Source organism: Mesoplodon bidens (genome assembly GCF_964165515.1).
Source record: "Mesoplodon bidens genome assembly, chromosome: 13".
In the NCBI taxonomy this organism is placed as follows: Eukaryota; Metazoa; Chordata; class Mammalia; order Artiodactyla; family Ziphiidae; genus Mesoplodon; species Mesoplodon bidens.
This window is the reverse complement of record NC_138169.1, coordinates 16,895,442-16,916,390: the sequence shown is the minus strand read 5'-3', so window position 1 is coordinate 16,916,390 and position 20,949 is coordinate 16,895,442. Positions and strand designations below refer to the sequence as shown.

Below are 20,949 nucleotides of genomic sequence, written 5' to 3'. Positions count from 1 at the left end.
TTGGGGAACTAAGATCCCACATGCCACGGGGCAACTAAGCCCGCGTGCTCAAACTACTAACCCCAAGCCCTGCAACCAGAGAAGCCTGCGCGCCACAACAAAAGATCCCATGTGCTGCAACTAAGACTTGACACAGCCAAATAAATAAATAAAATATTTTTAAAAAGAGAGAAGATCTATTCCCACAGTGATCTATCCGACTCTTGGGTCTTGCAACCCCCTAAATTTAGACTTAATATCCCAGAACCTTAGGCTCTCCTCTTTTGAAAAAGATAATCAGAACATGATATAGTTGTAACTAACAGAACCAACCTGAAGACTCCTGAATCAGGAATGGCTCCCTCTCTGGGAAAATAATTAAGAGCAGGTTCAAATAATCAAGACATGAATCTACCAGAAAAACACCCATATGCTGAAGAACAAGCAATTAGCACCCTAATGTGTTTAACCTACTAATTAGCATTAGTACCAATCTGGAAAAAGCTGAAAATGTCTTCACAGAGGAGAGCTCCTATATGCAAAAGCCCGTTTTCTGTTCTAGCTGAAGTGAGCCTCTCAACAAATCCTTCTCAATCCTTGCAGCACACCCTTGATATAACAAACAGAAGCTGCTAAAAGTGGACCTCAAGCCTTTGGATGCATTTTACTCAGTGACTCTGAAGTTAAGGGACATCCAACACAATAACATTCAGCAAATATCAACTAAAAAGCAAGCCAATAAGATGGAAATATATGTGAGGAGGTTTTTGGTTCTGTCTGACTACCCCTCCTTGAAAAGGTACAAAAACCAATCCTGAAACCCGTAACCAGCGCAAAGCCTTGAGCAAATGTCACTAAACTTCTGATGCTCAGTTTCCTCATCTGTCAAATAAAGAATAATTACTACCAGTTCCAGTGGTAATGAGACTAGAGGAGGTCCCATATGTGTCCTTTTGGAAATTTAAATTACTGTTATTTGGTTGGGAAATAATTTTGTCTTCAAAACTTCTTTCAAGGATAAGCTGACTAAAAACTGCCATGTCTTTTTTCTACAACACAACACCTGTAAATGAAACAGACTTTAAGAAGTAAAATACAGCCCCCTGCCCCCAAAAGGAACAAAAGCCCATTCAGCAATTAAAACTACTTTTGATGAACAGCTGTGGTTGTTCACTGTAAAGTGTTTTAGAAACAAGGATGGTTGTGTGTCACCAGGCAGAGCAACCACGACACTAATGGTCATGATTTTAAAGCCTTTAACTTTGAGAAAGAAACCTGGGAGAAATTTGCTTCAAGAAGTATATGGATGCAGGGCTGCTAATCCCAAATGAGCTGTTTAAAGAACAGGGATCTGTTTACTCTTCAGGGGAAAATTAGCTTTTCAGGGAAGATTAGCTCCAGCTAGTATGCATCCTATCTTCTTTGTGTGTGGATAAGACATTAGAGGCAGACTGAGGAATACAGCTCCGAACAGGCAGGAAATAAAGCACCTGTTTGCACCAATGTCCTCCTACTCATGTCATCCCACAGACACCAGCTCAGAAGAGGGGCTCTTCTAGGAGCTGAGAGTGTGGGGGACAAATGAGAAGGAGGGGGGATCACAGAGGATAGAAGTCGGGGTTGGGGGAGTGGGTATTCATCTGAATACAGCTTCAGTCACTCTGAATAAATTCCTGCTGACAACAAACAGAAGATGGTAAAACAGAGTCTCAGGCACTGAGAGCTCAGATGGCTGTGGGAAATTTAACTCATATTTCACCTCAATACAACAGAATTCTCATTGTTCTACTTAAGTGAAACTAACATGGATGTTTAAAGGGTAGCTCAAACTTAGTCCAAAAATAACTATTCGATTTTATATGCCAACCTACCCCTCTCCTCTAGTCTTTGGTCTCTCAAGTTAATGATGCCACCATTCCTTCAGTAGCTCAAGACAAAAATCTAGGAGTCATTTCTTATTATTCTTTCCTTAACTCCCTTTCTCACATCCATCCATTCCATTAAAAAGTCCTGGTATGGGCTTCCCTGGTGGCACAGTGGTTGAGACTCCGCCTGCCGATGCAGGGGACGCGGGTTCATGCCCCAGTCCGGGAAGATCCCACATGCCGCGGAGCGGCTGGGCCCTTGAGCCATGGCTGCTGGGCCTGCGCGTCGGAGCCTGTGCTCTGCAACGGGAGAGGCCACAACAGTGAAAGGTCCACGTACCGCAAAAAAAAAAAAAAAAAAAAAAAAGTCCTGGTTGGTTCTATTATACCTTCAAAACATACACCCCATCAAACCCTTCTCACCACCTCTATAATCGAAGCTACTGCCAAATCTCCACTGGCGAGTGGCTTCTTCCCTGACCTCTATGCTTGCACCCCTGGCCCCTATAGTCCATTCTCCTGTGATAGCTAGAGTAATCTGCCTTGGGTCTTCATTGCTACGCACGGGCTTTCTCTAGTTGCAGTATGCGGGCTTCTCGTTGAGGTGGCTTCTCCTGTCATGGAGCACGGGCTCTAGGCGCGTGGGCTTCAGTAGTTGTAGCACGTAGGCTCAGTAGTTGTGGCTCGTGGGCTTAGCTGCTCCATGGCATGTGAGATCTTCCTGGACCAGGACTCGAACCCATGTCCCCTGCATTGGCAGGCGGATTCTTAACCACTGCACCACCAGGGAAGCCCTTGAGCAATCTTTTTTTTTTTTTTGCGGTCAACGGGCCTCTCACTGTTGTGGTCTCTCCCGTTGTGGAGCACAGGCTCCAGACGCGCAGGCTACGCGGCCATGGCTCACGGGCCTAGCCGCTCCGTGGCATGTGGGATCTTCCCGGACCGGGGCACGAACCCATGTCCCCTGCATCGGCAGGCGGACTCTCAACCACTGCGCCACCAGGGAAGCCCTAGAGTAATCTTTTAAAAACAGTTACAGTCAGGTCATGATGCTCCCCTGCCAAAAACCCATCACTGGCCTTGAAGCACACTAAATAAAACCCCAAATCTGTATCATGGCGGGCCCTACATCATCTGACCACTGACTACTTCCCTTTGACCTCATCTCCTACGCTCTTCCTAAGCCGACTGCACCTTGGTCACATCAGCCTGCTTTCCATTCATTCCTAGGCTTTTAAAGGCTGTTCTCTTTGTTTGGAATGCTCTTCTATCAGGTGTCTCCTCAAATTTCACCTCTTCAAAGATTCTTTCCTGACAACTCTATCAAAAATTGAACTGTCCCCTCAGCCACCACTTTCTCCCCCTTACCTGGCTTTATTTTACTCCTAGCTATCACTACCTGATTTGTAGTTTTTATGTACTTTCCTTTTTTGTTGTTTTTTAAAGGTGAATCAACTTTAATAATTAATTCAATTAGGGTGAAAGTGAGTTAGAGCTGCCTTGTACCAAATTCTCCTTCAACATCAGAGAATGTTGAATCTACACACTGGGTTCTGGTCCACACATTGAACCCTGATATGGGAGAGTCTCCTGGAGAGGCAGGAGGCAACTGGTGCTCACGCTGGGGATACAGACCTGTATATTCTTCTTTACTGTCAACCTCCTGCATTATTTTAGGACAGGAAATCTATCTTGTTCACTGAATTATCTCTGTTACCCAGAAGAGTGCCATCATACATAGTAGATGCACATTATTAATATTGGTTAAATGAGTAAGTGATTTTTTCTTTTTTTATATGATAATATGTTTTAGTTTTTATTTATCAAATTATAGGGTATAATTGCAACTATTATGATTATAAATACACAATTGCCTAGAGTATTTTTTCTGATTAAAAATAAATTATAGCATAATTGGATATCTCCATCTAACTTTTTTTTTTAATTTATTTTTGGTTGCATTGGGTCTTTGTTGCTGTGTGTGGGCTTTCTCTAGTTGCCGCGAGTGGGGGCTACTCTTCGTTGCAGTGCGCGGGCTTCTACTTGCGGTGGCTTCTCTTGTGGAGCACAGGCTCTAGGTGCACGGGCTCAGTAGTTGTGGCTCACGGGCTCTAGAGCGCAGGCTCAGTAGTTGTGGTACACGGGCTTAGTTGCTCCGCAGCATGTGGGATCTTCCTGGACCAGGGCTCAAACCCATGTCCCCTGCGTTGGCAGGCAGGTTCTTAATCACTGTGCCACCAGGGAAGCTCCTCTCCATCTAACTTTTAATTTATTCTAGCTCAATTACATAGAGCAGAGGTTGGCAAACTTTGTTCTTAAAGGGCCATACAGTCTCTGTCACAACTTCTCAACTCTGCCATCGTAGCATGAAAGCAGCCACAGACAGTATGAAAATGGGTGTGGCTGCATTCCAATAAAACTTCATTTACAAAATAGGCAGCAGCTGAATTTGATCTGTGGGCCATAGTTTGTCAACCCTTCACATTTTAGCCTGGTTTTTTCTTTTTATTGCAAAATATAACACATATAAAGACAAATACATAAAACACATATGTACTGTTTAACAAATAATTGTAAAATAAACACCCATGTAATTATCACCAAGGTCAAGAAGTAGAACATACCAGAAGCCTCCTCCCCTAGCACCATTCCATGATGACAAACATCCTCTTCCACTCCTCCTCCCTGCCCCACTCCTCCTCCCCACCTCACTCCTCAGGGAACCAGTATCCTGACTTTTGTGATGAAAAACACCTGAGTTTTCTTTATAGTTTTACTACATATGCACGCAGAATGATAGGTTCTTCAGCCTTAACAAAGATAAATGTTAGGGTGAGTACAGACTACTGAAACATTTTTGGAGGACAATATGGTAATATCTATTAAAGTCTTAAATGTACGTATCTTTTGACCTAGACATCCCACTTCTAGGAACCCATCATAGACAAGTGATAATATGAGTGCAAAGACATATGAACAAGGATGTTCACTGCAACAGTGTTTGTAACAGTAAAATACTGTAACCAGTGCACATGCTCTTCAATAGGAAATGGTTACACTAATTATGGTACATCCATATGTACAAGCAATACTATATTCAAACATTAAAAATATGAAAAAAAGTCTAAGATCTACTAAGTAAAAAAAATTAACAAAACCATTCTATTTGAGAAAAAAAGCAAAAATAAATAGAAAAATTATGCATGTGTGTGTGTGTGTGTGTGTAAAAATGCAAAAGAATTAACACCAAACTGTCATTAGCACTTTCTCTGATGGAGAATCAAGAATTTTCACTGTTTACATCAAACATTTCTGTATTGTCTGAATTTCATTTTACCATGAACATGATTTCTTTTTGCCGTTGGAAAAAAACAATGTATACACATATTTTCTTAATTTAAAAACCTGTAAGTGGAAATTTAAGGCAGAGGCAAAATTGAAATTCCTGAATATCTACTAAGGGATATTCAATAAGGCTTAGTTTCTTAAGAAGCCACCCCTCTCCTACACAGAAAAACCAAGTTTCACAAAAAGAATACCCTACTGAGTGCCAGGCTTTCAGAGACATAGATTTCAAACTGCCTGGTTTCACCTGAGCTACAAGTGAATCTTTGTTCCTTCATCTTAAGTTCTCCATCACCAATCTTCAGACTATTCCTCCAGGTATTTCTTGGCCTAAGCCCTTCAAGTTTAAAAATGCAGGCTTTGGTTTCTCCTGGCCTTGGACCTAGGCCTAACTTCCTGTTGAACTCTTTTTATCTCCTTCCCTCTCTCTGATTCTACAGTAACAACCTTTTTTTGGCTTCACGCAGACTTTGGAACAGTCCTTCTTGCATATTGCCCCCAATATTGCTTCTCCTATTGGCACAATTAGATAGTAAACCAAAGCCATAGTGACTAGGCCTATGACCACAATTCTGGATGTAAGGAACCAGGGAGAGGTTTGTTAGAGACACTCGTAGAGCTGCAATGAAGGGGGAAAGAACTCATAGGGAGGGCCCTGGGAAAATAAAAAGTAAAAGAATATAGCACAGGGCTTCCCTGGTGGCGCAGTGGTTGAGAATCTGCCTGCCAATGCAGGGGACATGGGTTCGAGCCCTGGTCTGGGAAGATCCCACATGCCGCGGAGCAACTGGCCCCGTGAGCCACAATTACTGAGCCTGCGCGTCTGGAGCCTGTGCTCTGCAATGAGAGAGGCCACGATAGTGAGAGGCCACGATAGTGAGAGGCCCGCGCACCGCGATGAGGAGTGGCCCCCACTTGCCACAACTAGAGAAAGCCCTCGCACAGAAACGAAGAGCCAACACAGCCATAAATAAATAAATAAATAAATAAATAAATAAATAAATAAAAAAAGAATATAGCACAGTACTAAAACAATAATAATAAGGGGAAAAATGGTCTTTAAGGTGAATTCTCAAGAGTTTTACATCCAGGGCTGTACACTGAGCAACTATACATCCTCGATGAGGCTCTGTTCAAGAGCGCTCACTATACAGCTTTCCAAAGGAAACCTCTGACTGTCTCCTTCTTCATACTTTGGACAATTTGGGGTTCTAAGAAAAGATGACAGACAGCTGGAGACAGTTTTGTCCAGATTATATGCACCCAGGAAAGGAGGGAAAGCCATAATGATACCCAAATAATGGCCAACCATCCCATGAGACAAGAGAACTTTTTTTTTTTTTTTTTTTGGCTGCGCCACACAGCTTGCAGGATCTCAGGTCCCCGACCAGGGATTGAACCTGGTCTGCAGCAGTGAAAGCCCAGAACCCTAACCACTAGGCAACCATGCAACTCCCCAAGAGAAATTTTTGGTAAAAGTGAAAATGCTCATTTCCCTCTCCACCAGCAAGGTCAGAGGACTACAGGGCCAGTCACTCAGTAACTGACCAACCTACAGACCACCGGAGAGACACAGCACAACGCCAAAGTACTTGCAGGTTTTACATCAATACACGAAAAAAGCTCTGTCCATTCCATAGTCACTCTTCTCAATTCATGGAAGATTGGGGTTTCATGCAATTACAGAAGGAGTATCTATGAAGACAACACTAGATTTCTAGGCAACTGGGTCACCATTATCTACAGCCTGCCCAACACAGCAATGACATGCATGGTTCCTTTGACCACTGGTTTTCACATAGCACACATATGGCATAACAGTGAGTCTGAAACAGTCAAGAGAGCTCTTCTATGGAGTGCATGGAGGGGTAGTGTAATCTTCAGAAAAAGAGAGTTCTAATTTCTTTATTAGGTACCCTAGATGGTCAAGAAAAAAAGTAACAACCAACAATCTTTTATTGAATGCCCACTCTACTAGTTGCCTGTTTATAACGATAAACAATACAGATGTGGTCTCTATACTCAGAGAGTGTACAATCTAACAGGATCCATCAAAGAACCCTGTTCCCCTGACTCTTCTATGGCTGATTCCTCAGCCTGCAGGTCTCATCTCAAATGCTACCTCCTCAGAGAAGCCTTCCCTACCTATCCTTTCTAAAGTCACTCTCTTCTTTCCAGTCATTTGCCATCACATCAGCCTTTATAGTACCTATTACAATCTATAATTATCTTGTGGATTTGTTTAGTTATTTAAATCTTTCTCCCTACTACCTTCACACAACAGAAGTTTTGTGTTTCCCACTATATCCCCTGTGCCTTGCTCAATTAAGTATTTGCCAAATGTTGAATTAAAGAAGATCTAGGGACTTCCCTGGCAGTCCAGTGGTTAAGACTCTGCACTTCCAACGCAGGGGGCGTGGGTTCGATCCCTGGTCAGGGAACTAGGATCCCACAGGCTACACAGTGTGGCCGGGAAAAAAAAATCTAAAAAATAATGATAATAAAGGTTTCATTAGTCTACACAGAAGATCTGAATGCCAGTTAGTCATGAGAGGAAAAGTAGGAGGGAGGTGAATCTGGGACTTTTTCAAAGAATAAACTTAAAGGTTCTAAATCTCTCCCCATTGGATTGGTCATGGTAGACCTTAGCTGTATGGTCACAGGCATAAGCATCTTTGGTGAGTAAACATGTTATTGAGTGTATGCAACCCACAAAGAAAGTGGCACCAGGGACTTCCCTGGTGGCACAGTGGTTAAGAATCCGCCTGCCAATGAAGGGGACACGGGTTCGATCCCTGGTCTGGGAAGATCCCACATGCTGTGGAGCAACTAAGCCGGTGCGCCACAACTACTAAGCCTGCGCTCTAGGTCCCGCGAGCCACAACTACTGAGCCCACACGTCACAACTACTGAGGCCACGTGCTGCAACTACTGAAGCTGCGTGCTGCACAACAAGAGAAGCCACCGCAATGAGAAGCCCTTGCACTGCAACGAAGAGTAGCCCTTGCACCACAACGAAGAGTAGCCCCTGCTTGCCACAACTAGAGAAAGCCCACACGCAGCAACAAAGACCCAACACAGCCACAAAAAAAAAAAAAAAAAGAAAGTGGCACCACTGTGAACACTCCCTACACGGACAGTACTAAGATCCAAGAGTTGAACCTGCTGGCAAAAAAACACCCCAAAATGGTTGTTATGGGTTGAAATTCATATGTTGAAGTCCAAACCTCAATACCTCAGAATGGGACCTTACTTGTAGATACAGTCTTTTCAGAGGTAATCATATTAAAAAGAGGTCATTGCAAGGGCTTAATTTCCAAAATATACAAACTGCTCACACAATTCAACAACAAAAAACCCAATCGAAAAATTGGCAGAGAACCTAAACAGACACTTCTCCAAAGAAGATATACAGATGGCCAATAGGCACATGAAAAGATGCTCAACATTCCCAATTATTACAGAAATGCACATCAAAACTACAATGAGGGCTTCCCTGGTGGCGCAGTGGTTGAGAGTCTGCCTGCCGATGCAGGGGACACGGGTTCGTGCCCTGGTTCGGGAAGATCCCACATGCCGCAGAGCGGCTGGGCCCATGAGCCATGGCCGCTGAGCCTATGCATCCGGAGCCTGCGCGTCCGGAGCCTGTGCTCCGCAACCAGAGAGGCCACAACAGTGAGAGGCCCGCGTACCGGTGGTAAAAAAAAAAAAAAAAAACTACAATGAGGCACCACCTCACACCAGTCAGAATGGCTATCATTAAAAAGTCTAGGGCCTCCCTGGTGGCGCAGTGGTTGAGAGTCCGCCTGCCGATGCAGGGGATACGGGTTCGTGCCCCGGTCTGGGAGGATCCCATATGCCGCGGAGCGGCTGGGCCCGTGAGCCATGGCCGCTGGGCCTGCGCATCCGGAGCCTGTGCTCCGCAACGGGAGAGGCCACAACAGTGAGAGGCCCGCATACCGCAAAAAGAAAAAAAAAAAAAAGTCTACAAATAACGACAAAAAAAAGTCTACAAATAACAAATGCTGGAGAGGGTGTGGAGAAAAGGGAAACCCTCCTACACTGTTGGTGGGAATGTAAGTTGGTGCAGCCATTGTGGAAAACAGTATGGAGATTCTTCAGAAAACCAAAAACAGAGTTACCATATGATCCAACAATCCCACTCCTGGGCCTATATCCAGACAAAACTATAATTCAAAAAGATACATGCACCCCTATGTTCATAGCAGCACTGTTCACAATAGCCAAGACATGGTAACAACCTAAATGTTCACTGACAGATGAATGGGTAAAGAAGATGTGGTACATATATACAAGGAAATACTACTTGGCCATAAAAAAGAACAAAATAATGCCATTTGCAGCAACATGGATGCAACTAGAGATTATCATACTAAGTGAAGTAAGTCAGAAAGACAAACACCATATGATATCACTTACACATGGAATCTAAAATATGACACAAATGAACCTATCTATGAAACAGAAACAGAATCACGGACGTAGAGAACAGATTGGTGGCTGCCAAGAGGGACAGGGTTGGGGAAGGGATGGAGTGGGAGGTTGGGGTTAGGAGATGTTAAGCTTTTATATATAGAATGGATAAACAACAAGGTCCTGCTGTATAGCACAGGGAACTACATTCAATATCTTATGATAAACCATAATGGAAAAGAATATAAAAAAAGAATGTATATATATGTATAACTGAATCACTTGGCTGTACAGCAGAAATTAACACAACATTGTAAATCAACTATACTTCAATTAAAAAAAATAGATGTGGTGTATATAGACGATGGAATACTACTCAGCCATAAAAAGAATGAAATAATGCCATTTGTAGTAACATGGATGAACCTAGAGATTATCATACTAAGTGAAGTCAGAAAGAGAAAGACCATATAACTTATATGTGAAATCTAAAATATGAGACAGACGAACTTATTTATGAAACAGAAACAGACTCACAGACATGGAAACAAACTTATGGTTACCAAAGGGGAAGGGGGGGGTGGGGGAGGGATAAATTAGGAGTTTAGGATTAGCAGATGCAGACTACTGTATATAAAATAGATAAACAACAAGGTCCTACTGCACAGCGTAGTGAACTATACTTAATATCCTATAATAAACCAATATGAAAGAGAATATGAAAAAGAATATGCATATATAACTGAATCACTTTGCTATACACCAGAAACTAACACAACATTGTAAATCAACTACACAACTATGTAATTACAACTATTTAATTAAAAATTTTAAAAAAACCAAACAGGTCATTAGGCTGGGCCCTAATCCAGTATGACTGGTGTTCTTATAAGGAGAAGAAATCTGGAAACAGACAGATATACAAGGAGGGAGGAGACACAGGGGGAAGACGGCCATCTATTACAAGGCAAGGAGAGCAACCTGGAGTGGATCCTTCCCTCATAGCCCTCAAAAGGAAACAATATTTACAACACCTTGATTTTGAACCTCCAGCCTCCAGAACTGTGAGACAATAATTTCCTGTTGTTTAAGCCACTCAGTCTGTGGTACTTTGCTACAACAGCCCTAGCAAAATAATACAGTTTTATATAATCCTCTAAATTTTTTATTTTAAGTTACCTTGGCTCTTCAGTCAAGACTAAATGTTAGGATTTTTTTTTCATTAAAAAATCCACACAGCATTAGAAATTCATGGGGATATAGACAGTGCTGAGACAATAAATCACATAGAAAACACAGCTGGACTCATGTCATATCATAGTAAAAAATAAATTCTAGACAGATTAAAGATCTAAATGTAAAAAACAAGTCTTAAATTTTTATAATTAATAAAATTATAATTAATACAGGAAAATATTGTCATGACCTGGAGGACAGGCTTAAGCAAAACACAAAAGTCAAATCATAAAGGGAATGATTAATAAACTTGACTTCACTAAAAGCACACACTTCTGTTTGGTAAAAGAGTCCATAAACAAAATGAAAATATAATACCATCAAGAATGTGTAAAAAAACCTCTTACACACCAATAATAGGTGAAGGATATAAACAGAACTTTCTAATAGTGCCTAAACTGTGTTACGAACTGTAGTAGCTTAAATTAGTGAATAACCACTTCAAGACTCTAATACCGATCAGAACTCTGATATCTTAGCTGCTGCTGTTGGGGAGAAAAGCATCTGCGGGCTCTGGAAGTTTCTGCTAAAAACGCTGTTATATTTATGTATCAGAAGGATTCTAAAAAAACCTCCATGTTAAGCATTTATTTCTCCTTCTTCTTAGGCAACAAGCATGGCCCATATCTCACCTTTCCTCTTGAAAGTAAGGCCCACTGTATTCTTTCTACTTTTGATATAGTTAGGAGGCTAAGTGTTAAACATGTCCTACACCCCCACTGTCAACACTATCATAGTATGACTTTCTAACTTAAAAAGTGAATTATACTCTCTCCAGATATGTCAACCTGAGTTTCACAAAAATGAGTCTCACAGAAATTTAGGAGCTAGAAGAGAATTTAGAGGGCATTTTGTTCAAATGAGCAAATGAACTGGGAAAAGGGTATCCCCAGGATATATGCAGCAGTGTTGGTACTAGGTGCTATAGAATAATCCTGACTCAACTCCTAGGAGGGTCAATTTTACACAAATATTTTTGAGTACAGATTTGACTACTAAACAAAATGTTTTTACATGCCAATATGTGCTGGGGACACTTCAGATTCTTCCACTCTCTCAAATTAGAGAATCAACATTGGACAAGATGTAGAAATCTCATCTACATGATGAGGACATGATAATTATGATGGCTACCATTTATTGAGCACTCACTGTATGTCAGATATTGTGGTTAGAGCTTTACATACATTAACTCATTTAGTCCTCATAACAGCACCAGATAATAGTAATAGTGTAATTGTTTCCATTATACAGAGGAGGAAACTACGCTTTTAAAAAGTGGAAAAACTTTCCCATACTCACTCAGCTAGTAAAGAGCAGAGATGGTGTCTGGTCCCAGGGCTGTCTGGGCTCCAAAGTCTGTGACCTTAATTGCTGCCTCAGAAATTTGAAATTGAGGCACAGGAACCTTCATCAGTCTTGAACCGGAAGAGCCTTAATTAAGTCACATATCTTTCTGTCCCTCAACTTTTCTCAGCTTTAAAATTACAACAGTACCCATCCCTTCCTTCATCATAATGAGGATCCAGAAGCTTATGGGATACATATGCTCATAGCATCCTAATTTAGAGCTGAAAAGAACGTTGATCACACAAACACTTGAACATGAACGTGTATGGCAGTCTTATTCATAAAAGCCAAAAAGTGGAAACAACCCAAATGTCCATCAATTAATGAATCAATAAACAAAATGTGTTATATCCATACAATGGAATATTCTTCAGTCATAAAAATGAAGTATTGATATATGCTACAAAGTGGATGAACCTTGAAAACATTATGCTAAGGGAAAGAAGTCAGTCACAAAAAGTCACATATGTATGATTCTATTTACATGAAATGTCCAGAACAGACAAATCCATAGAGACAAAAAGTAGATTAGTGGTTGCCAGGGGTCAGGGTGTCAGATAGGGTGTTAGGCGGAATGAGGAGTGACTGCTAATGGGTACAGGCTTCTTTTTGGGGGGTGTGAAATGTTCTATTGTACACTTAGATAGTGGTGATGTACACTTTTAAAAAGTAAATGTTATGGTATATGAATTCTATCTCAATAAAGCAGTTATTTAAAAACAAAAACAAAAAAACATGGCAGCAAAGAAATACATTTAAAAATACTTTGGACAAATAAATCAACTATACTTCAATAAAAAAAATACTTTGAATAGGGGCTTCCCTGGTGGCGCAGTGGTTGAGAGTCCGCCTGCCGATGCAGGGGACACGGCTTCGTGTCCCGGTCCGGGAAGATCCCACATGCCGCGGAGCGGCTGGGTCCATGGGCCATGGCCGCTGAGCCTGCGCGTCCGGAGCCTGTGCTCCGCAACCAGAGAGGCCACAACAGTGAGAGGCCCGCGTACCACAAAAAAAAAAAAAAAACTTTGGACAAAAGCATCACAGAAATATACTACATTTTAGATATTATACATTTCATGCTTATAAAAACACATTATATACATTGTTAGAAAAGCATGGCCTTCTACTACTTTTGATGGTTGTTAACTTGTCCTAGGAGAATCTTATTTCACTTCAAAGTACCCAACTCCTCTAGTTCCTGAATACCCAGTTAATAAAATGATAATAAAATGCAATCTAAACTGGCTGCTGATGGAAACCCAAGGGGCTTGGCCTGCTTAACAAGAGAAAGGGAAAAAAAGCCACAAAACTCACCAAGGGCTTACATTCAAGGCCAGAGAGGATAACAAGAATCTAGATCTAGTGGAAATGTTATCCTCCTATATTCCTTTGGGAACAGCTTATCAGTATTTTCTACAGCGAAATTAGGCAGAGGAACCTCAACTATAAAGATACTGGCTTAGTAAAATAACCATCAACACGGAAACATATTAACTTCGTGTTCTGCTTAACATAAACACATTACCTCATTTTCATTTCAACAGTACTTGCATGAGGTACAAATTTTTACCTCCATTTATTTATTTATTTTTAAAATTTATTTATTTTTGGCTGCATTGGGTCTTCGTTGCTGTGCACGGGCTTTCAATGGTTGCGGTGAGCGGGCGCTACTCTTCGTTGAGGCGCGCGGCCTTCTCATTGCGGTGGCTTCTCTTGTTGCAGAGCATGGGCACTAGGTGCGCGGGCTTCAGTACTTGTGGCTCGCGGGCTCTAGAGCACAGGCTCGGTAGCTGTGGCACATAGGCTTAGCTGCTCCACGGCATGTGGGATCTTCCCGGACCAGGGTTCGAACCCCTTTCCCCTGCATTGGCAGGCGGATTCTTAACCACTGTGCCACCAGGGAAGTCCCCAACCTCCATTTTAAAGATAAAGAAAGGGGGCTTCCCTGGTGGCGCAGTGGTTAAGAATCCGCCTGCCAATGCAAGGGAAAGGAGCTCGAGCCCTGCTCCGGGAAGATCCCACATGCCGCGGAGCAGCTAAGCCTGTGTTCCACAGATACCGAGCCTGCGCTCTAGAGCCTGTGCGCCACAACTACTGAAGCCCACACGCTCTAGGGCCCACATGCTGCATCTACTGAGCCCGCGTGCTGCAACTACTGAAGCCCGTGCACCTAGAGCCTGTACTCCGCAAGAGAAGCCACCGCAATGAGAAGCCCGTGCACTGCAACAAAGAGTAGCTCCCACTCACGGCAACTAAAGGAAGCACGTGCGCAGCAATGAAGACCCAACGCAGCCAAAAATAAATTTTAAAAAATAATTTAAAAAAATAAGGATAAGGAAAGGGGGACTTCCTTGGTGGTCCAGTGGCTAAGACTCCACGCTCCCAATGCAGGGGGCCCGGGTCTGATCCCTGGTCAGGGAACTAGATCCCACATGCCGCAACTAAGAATTCGCATGCCACAACTAAGAATTCACATGCCACAACTAAAGATCCCACATGCTGCAACTAAGACCTGGTGCAGCCAAATAAATTTTTTTAAATAAAAAATAAAGATAAGGAAAGGGAAGCACAAACAAGGTCACCCAGTTAATGAGAAGCAGAGTCAAGATTCAACATTCATCCAAATTCCAAGCTCAGTGTTCTTGCTATGTCATATTAATATTTGCTTTCTCTGGCCACTTATCTTTCACCAGATCAGAAAGCGGAGTCGAGTTGGCTTCTGCTCACGTTAAAACATGAACTTAGTTCCCAAGAAATAATTTCCTCTTAAATTGTTCTGGTTTGTTGTATTCCTTTCATAAGTCTCCATAAGAAACACTAGTTCAGAATAATTATGAATTTTTTGGAAAAAATAAATCAATCTGGCCAGGTCTATTTGGTTAATCCTTCATGAATAATGAATAAAGCCTCAAAAACATATAAAATCTTGGAGTTCCCTGGTGGCGCAGTGGTTAAGAATCCACCCCAATGCAGGGGACATGGGTTCGAGCCCTGGTCTGGGAAGATCCCACATGCCGCGGAGCAACTAAGCCTGGGTGCCACAACTACTGAGGCTGCACTCTAGAGCCTGCAAGCCACACTACTGAAGCCCGTGCTCCACAAGAGAAGCCACCGCAATGAGAAGCCCACGCACTGCAACGAAGAGTAGCCCCCACTCGCCGAGTAGCCCCCGCTTGCTGCAAGTAGAGAAAAGTCCGCGCACAGCAATGAAGACCTAACGCAGCCAAAAATAAATAAATTTATTTAAAAAAACCCAAAAAAACCTATAAAATCTTACAAGGATAGAGAATCCCTTCCCGGTTGCTAAAAAAGGTTACAGAACTGAGTCAGAAAGGCTACTGAGCTGGCCCTATAATGACTTCTTGAAGAACTTGTCCAGCTCTTCCTTTCCAGCCATTAAAATGTGATTTGATTCCCTAGATGAGAAACCTGCAGGCAAGATCTTTAGCTCCACCTACCACCTGAATTCTCACCTTCACATACTGATAGCTCCTGCAACTAGCTATTTTCCAAGTTATTAGGCATCTCTCTCCTTCTATCTCTCCCCTGCCCACCCCCAATCTCCCTCGAGATACCCTGTTCCACTCACTCCTTCCGTACCTCTCCTTCTTCCTCTCCGTTTCTCTTGTGGTAGCATTTACTTTACACTTCCCTGTGAGGCATGAAGGTTTTGACCAGTCTCAGGGTCCCCATGGGAAGCAACTATGACACAAACTAGTGAAATAACTTCACATGCTGCCCTAGCTAAGCCTTTCCCAGAGACTTAAGCACCAAACACTAACCATGCAGACAAAGGCAATGCTCTCCTGCGAACGTTTGTGCTTAGGGATTTTATCAGAGTAGTTCTTTTTCCTCTGGTAACTGAACTCATTTTATTTTCAACTCGTAAGAAGGTCTGAGGTATGATAGTAAATTCAGCTCTTAATTTTCAAAAGTAGGTGGCTTTAGAGACCAGGGCATAAACAACATGCCTGCATTTGTTTAAAAGTATGTTCTGTATTGAAATTAGATTTCCACCTACTCAGCCCTCAAACTCCTTCTCTGCAATGATTCTACAATCTTGACTTCGGTTAATTAATACTTCCATGACACCACCCTATAAAGGTACAAATAAAGAACTTTTACTTAATGTGGAAATAAAGAGAACAAATTTTATATACAGATACACATACCTCCCTTCATATTTAAATAAGAAGGGATGTACATTCGCAAATGTAGTACCAACGAAAATCATTTGCTCTAGAAATTTTCCCTAAACTTTTCAATTTAAAGATGGCACCATTTAACATTTGAACTAAATGCATTAACATAATTTTACCAGTGACAGACTTTCTCTAGGTAAAAGAATCACAGACTTGTAGAGATATAAGGAACATCGAACCACTAAGCAAACTCTTACATTTTAAAAATGAGAAAACTCCCAAGTTAAGTGACTGCCAAAGTCCCACAGCTGACTAATGACAGGCAAGGGTCTTTGCTCCTGACACCTAGTTCACCACAGCTGAAATTCTTATAGGTGAAAAATACTTCATTTGTTGATATCAATACCAAAGGCAACAAAAATCAGAACTACCCTTACCTTATATATGGTTGACATTACACAGAAACTCTGTTTCAACTTTTAGTATTTTATACCATAAATTCTTAACTTGTCACTCACCCTGCTGAGTTGATCCAATAACCTTTGGTTCTGTTCTGATAATTCCTGGACAGCCCGTGTTTTTTCTCGATCTGCTTCCCGTAGATGAACCTGCTGCCTCTCCAACTCATCCTGAAGCTGTTTCACATCACTCTCCAGCTCGGACACACGCCCTTCCCACTCCCCTTCTCGGTTCTCAAATCGTCTTCTTAGTTCGTGTTTCTCTTGCTCTAAGTGCTGGGTGAAAAATGAAGAGGATTTTAGAACTGTTAAAAATTCCAGGGACTTCCCTGGTGGTCCAGTGGCTAAGACTCCGTGTTCCCAATGCAGGGGGCCCAGGTTCAATCCCTGGTCAGGCAACAAGACCCCACATGCCGCAACTAAGATCCCACATGCGGAAACGAAGACCCGGTGCAGCCAAATAAATAAATATTAAAAAAAAAAAATCCAGAGCCCTTCATTTTTTTTCCTCTTTTCACATTCTTCTAACTTTTTTTTTCCTAGTCAGTCAGCACAACAAAACACTCTGCCACGTAGGAGAAGTTGCCCATTTCACAGCTGCAAAAATATTCCCTTCTTCCAGAGTAGGGAAGGATGATTTATTTCACCAACAGAATGCCATTCCTACTGAAAATACCTAATGTTTACTCTTATACTTAGGAATGGCGGTTCTAGACTTAGGAACTCACTTGAAATTTAGTATATCATCTGTTAATCGGTGAAATATACATTTAAACAACTTAAAATGAGTCCTTAAGAAAATTTCTTTTGCTGTCATCTATTATGCCTGGCATAATAGCAGGCACTTAGAATCACAGAATTTTCAGAGCTAGAAAGAACTCCAGAGATGCTTCGGATTAACCACCTTTTCTTACAAATGAAGCAGCAGAAGATAAGAGATTCAATAACAAGCTCAAGGGAGAGCTGGGATTTGTGTCTTAGTCACTTGACTTTGTTTAATGCTCTAAATCACAACTCAATATTTCTTGCTATATATAGCACTGTATTTCAAAATCATTAAGGCAAGTTCAGATTCAGGCCCACTTTTATTAAATCATGACTTATTAGCCTTGCATATTTATTTCTGATCTTTTCATTCATTCTTGAGTGCCTGTTATAGGCTAGCCACTGACATAATGGTCCTTACCTTTATGGAGTTTCCATTCTAGTGGGAGAGGTCTTGATAAAAGTATTAAATTGTACAGCATGACAAATGGTATGCAGGGAAAGTACAGATGGTTTGAGGTAGCAGCTCGACAGAAAAGAACTCTTTTGGATTGAAGGACATAAGAACATCTTTTTATTTCTGTGAGATACATACAAATTCCTCTTTTCAGAGGAAAGTATGTTCTCCTACTTAAAAAGCATAGTATGTACAAAAAAGCCAAGCTATACCTCAGGGAATATATGAAATGTAAAGCAATGGTCCTCAACTTTTGCTGCTGTCAGAAAATCTCTGGTATAATTGTTCAAAATATATCCATCTAAATACTAATTCCAAAGATGCGATTCAGTTAAGAACGGGATGAGGCTTAGGCAGGCATCTATCTATCTATCTATCTATCTATCTATCTAACTATCTAGGTTCTATTGGAAATTCTGATGCACTGAAGGTTGATATCAAGCACTAAGATCGTCTCAACAAGCTAAGATGAGCATTTGAATCCTCACCTTCAGAGTACTCAAACATCTTTTCACCTTGGGAACCTACATTCTTATTCTACCCAAGTTCTCATCTTTCGAATGTTTTTTGGAATGCCTCTTTTGGAAAGCTTCAAGGGCCAGTGCATAGTTATACAAGAAAATCAGTCCCATTACTTCACATCTGAGATGTGTCTAAAAAGAGATTATCTCATTTCATCCTGCCATTTTATTCCCCTAATTTGCTCTGAGTGACTTGTAAATGTTTCTGAAAGTCTAATTTACCCCCAAAAGATGCAAATTTACCATGACAGAGCAGTCAGAAAAATTAAAATTCTGAGAACATCAGCAAAGGCAGTTTTCACTGAAATAAGTGTATAGCCTCCAAAGTTGACCACTTCAAGGGAATAATTAATTTTGATATAGCCACTCTGGTATATTTGTTGAAAAAGCCACATTATCGTTATACTTTATACAGCCTCAGTTTGGAGCACAGGGGAAAAGGAATGACAAGAGAGGGACTTGTACTCCTCAGCATGAAAATTTTCTGCTCTACGCTTCCCTCACTTTGCTAAACTCCCCAAAAATGAGAATGTTTTAGTCACTATACAAATTTCAGAAAGATGAAATGCAGAAGTAAATGGTAATTACCAGCCTAAAATTGTGATATTTGGTTTTATTGAGTTTTTCCAAAATGGAAAAGATTGAGCAGAAGGAAACAGCAAGAACTCAGTAATCAGTGTTACTGAGAGGCCAGATAAATTAGGTTTGTGTTCTAAAAGAACAGAGAGACTTAAAAATATTCAGCAAACAGCTGTTAGTGAACAGCCCAACCAAGCAACTAAAACAATCTAATCCACTTGCAGGGGGTGGGGCAGGGTTGAGGACAGGTGGTGCCGATCAGTCTATTCTGTCCTTACATTTCTTTGCACACGTGACAAACTTCCTAATTCAGGTTTCCCAATACTTTAATTAAAAAAATCAAGACCTTCCTATTAATGAACATACAGAATTTAGCCTTTTGTCTACTCTGAGAAAAGGAAGGTTTCTCCTAGAATATACTTCCAATTAAGTGCTAAATTAACCAGTAAACTCTAGGCAGAGTATCAGCAAGTGTGGAGGTCAGGCTCTGCCCATGCTATTCCCTGCTTCTTGGGGTTATATGGTATTTTAAAAGGTAATATCTACAGCTGAAACTAATATAATGATGTATGTCAATTATACCTCAATAAAAAAAGAAAAAAGTTAATGTCAAAACTATCAAGGTCATCAAAAACAAGGAAAGTCTAACCAAGTGTTACAGGAAAGAGGAGACTAAGAAGATACACAAACTAAATGTAAGGTGGTATCCTGGAACAGAAAAAGACATTTGGCAAAGGCTAAAGAAATCCGAATAAACTAAGGATAACAATAATGTATTAGTATTGGTTCACTAATTATGGCAAGTACACCATGCTAATGTAGGATGTTAATAATAGAGGAACTGGGGGGCAGGGCATATGGAAACTCACTGTACCATCTTTCCAATATTTCTGTAAATCTAAAACCCTTCTAAAAAAGTTTATTTAAAACTCTGAAAAAACAAAAGTTAATATCATTAGCCCACCTAAATTTCGTTGTTACAGAAATGGATTTCTGCAAAGAACCAAAAAAGCAGTACTATTCTCCTAGGTCCAGGATATGGTTCTTAAAAAATACAAAGAAAAATACTATTTTTTAAGTGGACCAATTACTGAATGCAAATAAGGACCCCTGCGTTTGCTTACCTAAATGTACTACCCAATTATGAATCATTTTCACCTTACTTGTTTTGCCTCTTAAAAAAGAAAACAGTGCTAGAATCATTAGAATTGGCCTAGGGAAGGGGAAGAAAATGTAATTGAGGAAAGAGATTACCTCTGCAGTAAGAGATAATTCACTCTCAGCTAGAATGGGAAAAAGGGGAATCCTGGACTTTAAAAACATATATATATATATATATATATATGTATTTGTGTGTGTATATGTGTGTGTGTGTGTGTGTGTGTGTGTGGTACGCGGGCCTCTCACTGTTGTGGCCTCTCCCGTTGCAGAGCACAGGCTCCGGACGCGCAGGCTCAGCGACCACGGCTCGTGGGCCTAGCCGCTCCGCGGCATGTGGGATCTTCCTGGACCGGGGCACGAACCCATGTCCCCTGCATCGGCAGGCGGACTCTCAATCACTGCGCCACCAGGGAAGCCCTAAAAACATATTTTTAAAAAACTAAACGATTTAACCTCTGAAGAAAAAAAGTGTATAAACCCAAGTTACTGTCTTAATTCATATTCTGGGGAAAAAAAAAGAAACTACCAAGGACCTGGCTGGATATGTTTTAAAAGCAAAAGGACTAACGGTAGATGCAGAAGAAATAAAATATCTAAAGGCATTAAAAAAAAATTAAGCATATGAGGGGCTTCCCTGGTGGTGCAGTGGTTAGGAAT

General features: G+C 41.3%; 1 protein-coding gene across 3 annotated transcripts in view; it reads right to left on the bottom strand.

Moving 5' to 3' along the window:
* The window catches only part of BICDL1 (BICD family like cargo adaptor 1), a 97,336-nt gene that overhangs the window by 72,528 nt on the left and 3,859 nt on the right, over positions 1–20,949 (bottom strand). For all 3 annotated transcript variants that reach the window (XM_081251976.1, XM_081251978.1, XM_081251977.1), the window contains exon 2: positions 16,870–17,085. In XM_081251976.1, coding sequence (XP_081108102.1) covers positions 16,870–17,085 — 216 coding nt within the window. The remainder of the gene's footprint in view (positions 1–16,869; positions 17,086–20,949) is intronic.